This window comes from Oncorhynchus kisutch, linkage group LG6, assembly GCF_002021735.2.
Source record: "Oncorhynchus kisutch isolate 150728-3 linkage group LG6, Okis_V2, whole genome shotgun sequence".
Classification (NCBI taxonomy): Eukaryota; Metazoa; Chordata; class Actinopteri; order Salmoniformes; family Salmonidae; genus Oncorhynchus; species Oncorhynchus kisutch.
The window spans coordinates 55,344,054-55,355,039 of NC_034179.2; the positions used below are offsets into that span (position 1 = coordinate 55,344,054).

The 10,986-nt window shown below is 41.9% G+C and overlaps 1 protein-coding gene across 1 annotated transcript; it reads left to right on the plus strand.

Moving 5' to 3' along the window:
* The first annotated feature begins 344 nt into the window (after window positions 1–344).
* Window positions 345–7,606, plus strand: LOC109893000 (beta-2 adrenergic receptor). Its single transcript, XM_020485962.2, has 2 exons — window positions 345–542; window positions 2,416–7,606. Exon 2 carries the CDS (start codon window positions 2,419–2,421, stop codon window positions 3,646–3,648), a length of 1,230 nt encoding a protein of 409 aa, XP_020341551.1. The 5' UTR covers window positions 345–542; window positions 2,416–2,418; the 3' UTR covers window positions 3,649–7,606.
* The last annotated feature ends 3,380 nt before the right edge of the window (window positions 7,607–10,986 follow it).

A 10,986-nucleotide genomic window follows, 5' to 3' on the forward strand; every position in this document is an offset into this window, starting at 1 on the left:
GTAGATTGATTGGGGGGAAATTATTTAATCAATTTTAGAATAAGGCTGTAACATAACAAAATGTGAAAAAGGTCAAGGGGTCTGAATACTTTCCGAATGTACTGTAAGTGAGATTGTATATAATAACCCAATCTATGCAGTCATGTTAATATTTAAGAGGGTCTAGTGTCTACTGTATGTCAATGGACTATGCCTAATTTCACTTGTTTAAGTGAAAAAAACTTTGTACTGTGCTAAAAGGCCCTTATTCACTGCTCCTGTTGTCTACCTGCCTGCTGATTGGCTGCTGCCAGAGTGTGATGTCATTCTTGCCTGCTATAAGGGCTATGACTAGATCAGGAGCTACATTCAACAGTGAGAGAGAGTGGTGTTTTAGAACACAGAGCAAAGTGGGACTGTGAGTGTGTGACACAGCAAAAGAGGAAGGGAGAAGGCAGTCAGCCAAAAAACATTTCTAATGAAGTACAAACGCATAATGGGAGCTACAACATAAAAAAAGGAATACTTTTAGATTTTATGGGAGACCAGGAGAACATTTGGAGGTGGGTAAATGGCTTTAAAGATTAAATTATTTATTTATTTGTGTTTTCTGATTGAGCAAATGCATTAAGAATGAAGTTAGAATTTTCTTTATGATATTTTAAATACAATTGCCTCTAAGAGATCTTGGATGAAATATTTCAGAATTCATATCCAACTTAACTTATGCATCCTATCTTGACTTTATATACTTTACAGCCTATATACAGTGGCAAGATGTGAACCCTTTGGAAATACCAGGATTTCTGCATAAATTGGTCATAACATTTGATCTGATCTTCATCAGACTAACACAGTTTGCTTAAACTAATAACACACAAACAATTATATGTTTTCATATCTTCACTGAACATACCGTGTAAACATTCACAGTGCAGGGTGGAAAAAGTATGTGAACCCTTGGATTTAATAACTGGTTTGAGGCTCCTTTGGCAGCAATAACCTCAACCAAACATGTTCTGTAGTTGCGGATCAGACCTGCACAATGGTCAGGAGAAATTATGGATCATTCCTCTTTACAAATCTGTTTCAGTTCAGCAATATTCTTGGGATGTCTTGTGTGAACTGCTCTCTTGAGGTCATGCCACAGCATCTCAATCGGGTTGAGGTCAGAACTCTGACTTGGCCACTCCAGTTGGGTGTATTTTCTTCTCTTGAAGCCATTCTGTTGTTGATTTACTTCTGTGTTTTGGGTCATTGTCCCGTTGCATCACCCAACTTCTATTGAGCTTCAATTGGAGGACAGATAGCCTAACATTCTCCTGCAAAATGTCTTGATAAAATTGGTAATTCATTTTCCCGTCAATGATAGCAAGCTATCCAGGCCCTGAGGCAGCAAAGCAGCCCCAAACCTTGATGCTCCCTCCACCATACTTTACAGTTGGGATTTTGATGTTGGTGTGCTGTGCCTTTTTTCTCCGCACATAGTGTTGTGTGTTCCTTCCGAACAACTCAACTGTAGTTTCATCTGTCCACAGAATATTTTGCCAGTAGCACTGTGGAACATCCAGGTGTACTTTTGCAAACTTCAGACGTGCAGCAATGTTTTTTTTGGACAGCAGTGGCTTCTTCCGTGGTGTCCTCCCATGAACACCATTCTTGTTAGTATCATAGAATCGTCAACAGAGATGTTAGCATGTTCCAGATATTTCTGTTAGTCTTTAGCTGACACTCTGGGATTCTTTTTAACATCATTGAGTATTCTGTACTGTGCTCTTGCAGTCATCTTTGCAGGACGGCCACTCCTAGGGAGAGTAGCAACAGTGCTGAACTTTCTCCATTTATAGACAATTTGTCTTACCGTGGACAGATGAACATCAAGGCTTTTAGAGATACTTTTTAAAACTCTTTCCAGCTTTATGCAAGTCAACACTTCTTAATCTTAGGTCTTCTGAGATCTCTTTTGTTTCAAGGCATGGTTCACATCAGGCAATGCTTCTTGTGAATAGCAAAATCAAATTTTATGAGTGTTTTTTTTATAGAGCAAGGCAGCTCGAACCAACATCTCCAATCTCGCCTCATTGATTGGACTCCAGGTTAGCTGACTGACTCCTGACTCCAATTAGCTATTGGAGAAGCCATTAGTCTTGGGGTTCACATACTTTCCCCAACCTACAATGTGAATGTTTAAATTATGTATTCAATATAGACAAGAAAAATACAATAATTTGTGTGTTATTAGTTTAATCACACTATGTTTGTCTATTGTTGTGACTTAGATGAAGATCAGATCAAATCGGATGACCAATTTATGCAGAAATCCAGGTAATTGCAAAAGGTTCACATACTTTTTTGCCTATTTATTCTTTGTTTTATGGGTCCTTTTGACAACATGTTTCTTATCTCCTGTGGTTTGTTGATTCAACTGGGCCATAGATCATGGAGAGTGTGAGCACGCCTGCCGTGTTCAACATATCAGATCTATCAGTGGAGATGAACTCGTCGTCTCGCCAGTGGTCTTACTCGGAGTACAGCGAGGCTGTAGCAGTGCTACTAGGCATCCTCATGGCCCTGCTAGTGATGGGCATCGTCTTTGGTAACGTGCTGGTCATCACCGCCATCGTGCGCTTCCAGCGGCTGCAGACGGTCACCAACATGTTCATCACCTCTCTGGCCTGTGCTGACCTGGTCATGGGCCTGCTGGTGGTGCCCTTCGGCGCCTGCTACATCCTCCTCAACACCTGGCACTTTGGCAGCTTTCTCTGTGAGTTCTGGACGGCGGCGGATGTCTTGTGTGTGACGGCCAGCATCGAGACGCTGTGTGTGATCGCACTGGACCGCTACCTGGCCATCACGTCGCCGCTGCGCTACCCATCCCTACTGACCAAGCGCAAGGCGTGCGTGGTGGTGGTGACGGTGTGGGGGGTGGCCGCCCTCATCTCCTTCCTGCCCATCCACATGAAGTGGTGGGTGTCTGATGAGCCCGAGGCGCTCAGCTGCCTGGAAGATGCTCACTGCTGTGACTTCAACACCAACGCTGCCTACGCCGTAGCCTCCTCCGTCGTCTCCTTCTACATACCCCTGGCGGTCATGGCCTTTGTCTACGGACGCGTCTTCCAGGAGGCCAGGAAGCAGCTGGAGAAGATCCGTGGCAGCGAGGGGCGCTTCCACGCCCAGATGATTGACAACAACCACGGGCAGGATGGTGGGGACGGGAGCGGCGGAGGAGGGGGGAACGGAAAGAGACCTAAGTTCTGTCTGAAGGAACACAAAGCTCTAAAGACGCTGGGAATCATCATGGGCACCTTTACCCTCTGCTGGCTGCCCTTCTTTGTGCTCAATGTGGTGGTGACCATCTGGAAGGTGGACAACATTAAAATGCCTTTCAGGATATTGAACTGGATAGGATACGCCAACTCAGCGTTCAACCCCCTCATATACTGCAGGAGTCCTGAGTTCAGGTATGCCTTCCAGGAGATTCTGTGCCTGAGAGGGGCTGCTTTCCCCACCAATGGATACATATATAGGGGTCACAGCTTGCGCCTAAGCCCCAAGGACAAGCCAGGCAGTCTTTCACATAACGTTGGGACCGTGGAGCTGGGCTCTCTGTCTAGTGTCACCAACATAAACGGGTATTGCAATAATCATCCTCTTGCCTCCATTGTCTGAAGCGCAGGGTGTTACAATGAGACTTGTCTTTCTCGTTTAGTCAGACCCGGTATGCAGACACGGGATAGGAAATGACATGTGAATCTATGTGAATCTATTTCCATATTTAAATGCATTACTATAAGAATATTATTCTATGTGTAGGTTATTAAATGTTTAATACTTTTCCTCTTAATATTGAACAAAAGTCTGCAAAATACATAGGAAGGCTATGGTTTGCGGATGTGATCATGTGTGTGTGTGGTTTGTGGACATGAGTATGTGCACATGTTATGTTCTCTAGTGCTTATTCCTGTGTGCAAACACCACGGTTCAGGTACTAGGTTCAAGTTTCAGTTGCACAAACATTTGTTATATTGTTCTAAGTTAAAAACAAATTACCTCATCAGCATCATTTTCGATTCAGCTCCTTATCTTAGAGCTCCGAGAACAAATATTTATAGTCTGTTTGTATGTTGTATGAAAAATGAATAATGTTGTTAGTTGAACTGATTGTTCTTTACTGGCAGCGGGCTGAATGAGATGGAAATGCCAGGGTAGGAGAATTAACAGGCAGAACAAGAGATCAAATCAGGGTTAACAGTAATATCTGTGACCCCCACTAGTGGCTGTAGCCAGCTCTCTGTCTGTAACACATTCCATATTGATCTGGGTCTCTCCCAGAGCCAGCTCAGGGACTTCTGTCTGTGTGATTCTGTACACTCCCTCTGCCATGGCCCAGAAATCCAACTCTCTGATGAGGGACAGCAGGTGCACATAATCACAGGCAGGCGCTATTACCAGCTACACCACACACGTTGCCCCATTCCTCCAACCACTCTTCAATACCTCAACCTTCACCCCCCCTTCCCAATATCACCATTTCATAACTGAGGTCACAGACGCCTGTCCTGCCGCCTCTCAGACAGTGAATAAGGACACACAGACAGAAGCCTTTAGTGTGGACCTTACTTTTGTGACTCAGTAACCCCTGCAAGTACAGTGGTCAGAGCAGCAATACCTTAATGCTGGGTAGTGTGGCCACCACTGTACGTCATTCTGATACCAATATCCAGCCAGTATACTTAGTCTGTAAAGCTATGTTTAGGAATTGCTTTCACACTCTACCGTGCTGGTTTTCTTTTAAATGACTAGCGTGGATACTGAGAACTGTTGCTGATGTTATTGTGCTGCTCTCTGTTAATGTTGCTCTTGTGTTGTTGCTGTGAAGTTTCAGTGTTTACAGAGATTGCTGGACAAACTGTCTGATTGGGGATACAATTAAAGTGTACCATACATTTACACAATGTACTGACTAGCTAAAAAATATAAGGAAATAAACCCCTACACTATAGCATCGGCATAACCTGCACACATTCTTGTCTGAGGAAGATAAACTGATTTTCAGAGCAATTTACAGAAGCAATTCTACGTGCCTTGCACAAGGGCACATCAGATTTTTCACCATAGTCACCTCAGGGATTTGAACGAGAAACCTTCCAACTACTGGACCAATGCTCTTAAACGCTAGGCTATCTGCCACCACAGTAGTGATGAATGATGTAGGAGTCTGGGTGGATTTTGTCCAGGTGTTAATGAATAGAAACCTTGGTATCACATTCAGGCTGTAATGAACTAGGTTAACGGTGTAGCACACAGTGTACTTGCACTACAATGTATTCGTAGACTGTATCTCAGCATCATGTCAGCCAAGTGAAAAAAGTTAATCTAAAATGTTCACTTGCTGTAAATGTTCATAATTATTGAAAAAAATTCTTAGTATATAGGCCTATACTAAATCCTATTACTTTACAATTGTTTGGATAGCTATGTGTGTGTATGTGTCTGTCTGTATATACTTGTGCTAACTGTATGAGTATGACTGTGTTTAGACCATTTTTGAAGCTTTGAATTCATAGGAAAAGATGACGTACCGTGTGTGGTAACTCACTAACCCACCCCCTTTTTTTATGGACACGAGGACACTTTGATGTATGTACTGTACATGTGAATAATGTATTATCCTAACATCGCAAAATGTTACCATGAATGTATTGTCAACTTCAGCCACACACAAAAGTAGGAGAGACATGGGCTTAGATATTTACATATACAATTATTTCATTCCACTGAAATCTTTTGTCATTTGCCAAATGAAATTACATTCTCAGTGAGTTATCAAAGGCAGAATATTTAACAGTGGGAATTTTTGCTAAATATAATATTTGCTGGAAATATTTGCTGGACATTTCATTTTGTGATCTGTGTCTTTTCATGTCTGACATGTGACATGTCTGATATTAAACCCATTTTTGTTACATTCAGACCCGGTTCTGTGTAAAGGGTGAGAACCTGTCCACCTCTGGTAGTGCTGTTAACTACCCAGCAGACAGAAGGATCACTCACCACTATTTTGTATGACAGTCTATTGCTAAGGCCAATGTCCTACATTATGGGACTGGACATTGTGCCTGGATTCCATGGACAACACAACATTGCACATGCCCACAGCTGTTTGCACATGCCCACAGCTCCCCACAGACTTCCCTCTGCAGGAGTTTAAAAAAAATCTGTTCCGGGAAGGAGACTACAGAGATGTCATGCAAACAGCTGCGTCCATGTTAAACAGCAACACTGCACTGAAGAGCAGCTCCTCTTTTTCACAGATCATGACCTTCTCCACTGTAGGGTGGAATGGTGCCCCTGAGCACTGATCAAAGGAACTGAGTTTACATTTCTCAATCTCTGCTGGCCTGAAATGAATCACAATCTAATGCCCCTGAGTGGTTCCCTGCATTGCAGGTTCCACACTGTTGCTGTGCCATGTTGGTAAAATGGTTAAAAAAAAGAAGGAAAGTGTACAGTACAGTTTCAATTGCAGATACAGTATATTTCAGTCGTGTCAAATTATTCTGCAAGTGTAACGTATTTCCAGCATTCTGTATTCGCTATTACCATTGTAAAGCCATGGCTTCTTTCTGCATTGTTGCACTTCATACGTCCGTGGGTCTGCTGCTGCCAGCCAGTGTTGTGGTTACTGTATATCTTCTCATAAACAGAGGTGATTTATATGGTAACTGGAGAGACCTCTACTGCTGACCAAGAACAGAATCCGGAGGTGACATTTTGTGGTGACGGCAGCATTTTCCATGCTGCTTGACGGTCACATGGTATTTGTGAAGTACTCCAGCACCAGTCACTATTACTCCAGGTAATTGTTCACAATTATTCTTATTTAAGGCTAGAATCCTTATTTAAAACAATAACAAATTGGTCACCCTGGCTGTGTTTTGGTTGAAAGCTGAGGGGTGGGCATGGAGAAATGTAATCACTCTCAAAATTATAGACAGAGCAATGGATGTAAGGAGTGATCATCCATGATATCAATATTATAGTGATATCATTGTTTTGAGGCTATACAGTGTTTGTTTATGTTATATTGTTTACAAACATTGGAGTAAAACAAGCTTGTATTTTGGGTTATAGTAGGGTACGACAGTTGAACTAAGCTCAATAGGCACTTATAAGTTATATTCTTCAAGAATCAATGGGTTTATTTCATTAATATATAGGTCCAAAATGGGTGTAGCAACTAAGGATTCTAGCTTAAAGGGATACTTCTGGATTTTGGCAATGAGGCCCTTTATCTACTTCCCCAGATTCAGATGAACTCATTGACATAATTTTTATGTCTCCGCGTCCAATAAGTTAGAGGTAGTTTTGCGAGCCAATGCTAATTAGCGTTAGCGCAATTGCTGGCGATACTATACTAGCTTCTAGTTATTGCGCAAATGTTAGCTAGCAATTGCGCTCGCGCTAGTTTGCAACTTCCTTCAAACTGCACGCATAGACATAAAAATGATCCACTAGTTCATCTGACTCTGGGGAAGTAGATAAAGGTTAACCTAATGTGACATGGTATTTTTATTTAATAAATTGTTTATTGTTCTTAAATGGTCAAATATACTTTTTGAAGTTGTATGAATCTGTTAGCATCTTATTTTCAACAAATATATCTAGACATTCTCTAAAATACACACACATACACACACTGAAACACACAGACAAGTTAGTTGTGTGAATTTCTTATTAGATCATTTCAGTGGGGCATCAGCCGGTAACCCAAAGACACTGAGGAAAGATTTCCTGGGTGTTCTCTGGTCTGCTCTGTAGTAAACAGACCCTATCCAGCAAATATGCCCCACCTGTTGACAGATTGTCTCACTTTAATTCCCCAGAACAAAGCAACAAGCCCAGTGCTTAAACAGAGCCCTATGGGGCTGGACACTAGCAGGCAGGAATGTTGGCCAGGGTCATAGACCGGTAGCCACAATAGAGACCAGTGACACAGACCGATCTGACAGTGTCTGAGATATGGCCAAAGTCCAATGTTTTGCATTTCTCTGCTTTGACACTCTGCTCTGAGAGCTATGAGTTAATCATTTAGAGGTTTTTCAGGCCCTCTGATTCACATTGTTTGAAGAGAATGATGTTCACCATCTGTTTACATCACTGTCGGCCAGCTGTAGTGGACGCGCTGCACAGCATGTAGCCATAGACTCAATATGCTTTTTGAAATGTGCCACCATTTTGTCCTCCTGTGCTGCGCGTCATCCTATCCAGCTGCTTATATCCAGGTTACAGGTCATGCTGAGAAAAGGTCAGATAGTTGTACTATGTACAATAGTGTAGTGTATATAGTACCAAATGTTAGTTAACAGATTATAAAATAGTGCTTTGCCAGACAGTGTTTAGGGTTTTGAAGCAAAATGTCTGACACCAAGCCACTACAAATAAACTATTTAAGACTAATGAGACATTTCAACTTTTTTTTAATAAAAAACATTTAAACCAAAAGACTGACAACACATTTAAACCCGGCTGAACTCACACATGCTTACAATTAATATCTGCCTTGCTGTGCTTGGCAACTGGTGGAAGGGTGAGAGAAAATGATGGCTTCATGGCATATTCATCATCAGAATTCTGGAATAGGAAGGGCTTAGTCGTAATACACTGCTAATCGAGGAGTCTATTACATTTACCCAGTTTGGCCATCAAAATGTGCCTAAATTCCAATGATATGAGATCCTCCCTTCCAGGGTCAGAACATTTGCAGTTTTCAAGTTAATTTCCTGCAATTCTACACATTTTGCCATTGGGTAGAGAGACAATGTTATAGTTTTAAAGCTAATTTCCTCAAATTAGTCACATGTTGCCATTTATGGAATGTTCATATGATATCTGAGTGAGATTGACTAACAAAATCAATGCGGCCCCTGGAGGTCAGGGCTAATGGGTCAGTAATTCGGCCATGATTACTACAAGGTTTAAATAGCTGGCTAGACTAACCTAGCAATCTGAAAAATATGTTAGCTGACATGGGCTAATTGATTGACTGTCATTGAGTGACATAACAAGAGGAAAGCTGCTGATGCACTGCCAAATTTTGAAATTGCACCTTCCTTGTTTTGGTCTGGAGCTCCCTAGAGGTCGGGGGCCCTAGGCGCAGAGCATGGTCTGCGTCTAAGCACTGCTCCCTCCCTTCTTTATCCTCTATTGAAGATATTTTTACAGTATGTTCATTTAATCTGGGAGTCCACCTCATAGAGCTGAGCATAGAGCTGAGGTGTTCAGGGGAGTGAGGTGGGTGGTGTTGATACCTGGTGTCTCCTGTAATCACATTACCCTGGTTGGGCTCAGGGAAGGTTTAGACTGAAGTGTGTAGATACACAGTCTCCCGAGGAGAACGGGTCCACTCCAGATGGGCTAAGTGGACATTATGCAGACAGAATCAGACTGAGGCTTTGCCACTGATCGCCCATTTACACAGTGTAAATAATGAATGAGAGGTGTTGGATCACCTGTTGAATCCCAATGAGGCTCTCATTTAGTGATGAGGTTGTCAATAAAGCAAGAGATGCCATCATTTTTGAGAGCTAATAAAGTTTCCATTTATAGTCTTATGGGCCAATCCAGTAGTCCAGCCTAAATCAAAGGTGATTGTTGATTCCCGCATTCACATGAAAAACCTTTTGCACATGGAAAAGTTCAAAGTTTTCACTGAGTGTACAAAACATTAGGAACACCTATGACCTACAGCACGGTCAAACAAGTTAATGTTGCCAACATTTTCGGGCCCACTAAACAACTATTGATTTAGAACCACAGAGTTACCACAAGTCGCAAAGAAAACAGGAGCTGTCGCCATTATTCCAGCACCATTTCGACTTCAACATTTCGACATCATCAAATCACCTCTGCTTAGTCTAATACAATGACAACTAAAAGATACCAAAAAACAATTTAGTCCAATCTTCGTAAGCTAAATATGATGTGCCTGTCCATGGTTCTGATTTCTGTTGTGCATGTGTGCGTGTATGCATTTGTGCGTGCGTTCATACAAGTAGAAAAACATTTTAGTCTCACCCTACTTATTGAGAAATGCCAATTTCATCCTCCTCTCTTTCATGTTGTCGAAATGGTCTATGACTCCGTTATACAGTACACACTTACATTTCTTTGTAGTCCTAGACTACCTAGCTAAAATGCTTGCTCACTAGCCTAACTTCTATTCATGGGCAACGTTATAGCTAGTTAACATTAGCCTTCTACATCTAGCAACCAGGACCATTCACAGATGAGATCGCTCAGTTTAGATTAACGCTGATTGGCAAATTTGTTATACTTTTTTTTTTGTCAAGATAGGCCAGATGCTAGCTGGCTTCCCTTGCCTTCTATGCTACGTGCAGCAACAATGTCATATTCGTTTGGACCAGACAGCATCAGATAGATGGCCTACACATAGAGAGACAGAGGAGCGCTCTTTTTCTCACTCGGATACTTCCACCTGTGAGATACATTCAGCCTCTTTAAAGGAAGAGGCTAAATGGAAAAATATATACATTATTTGATTTAATTATTTTTTATTGTTCAATTTTTTGGGGAAAAGTGGCTTCATCATCCATGAATACACACCACTGCAGGAGAATCCATGTGAAAGCAATGATCCCTTATTTATGTCACCTGTTAAATCCACTTCAATCAGTGTATATGAAGAGGAGGAGACAGGTTAAAAATTATATTTTTAGAGACAATATTTTTTAGAGACAACTGAGACATGGATTGTGTATGTGTGCTATTCAGAGGATGAATGGGCAAGACATAAGATTTAAGTGCCTTTGAACGGGCTATGGTAGTAGGTGCCAGGCACACCGTTTTAATTGTTTCAAGACCTGCAACGCTGCTGGGTTTTTCACACTCAACAATTTCCCTGGGTATCAAGAATGGTCTTACCACCCAAAGGATATCCAGCCAACTTGACACAACTGTGGGAAGCATTGGAGCAGTCTCTGCTGC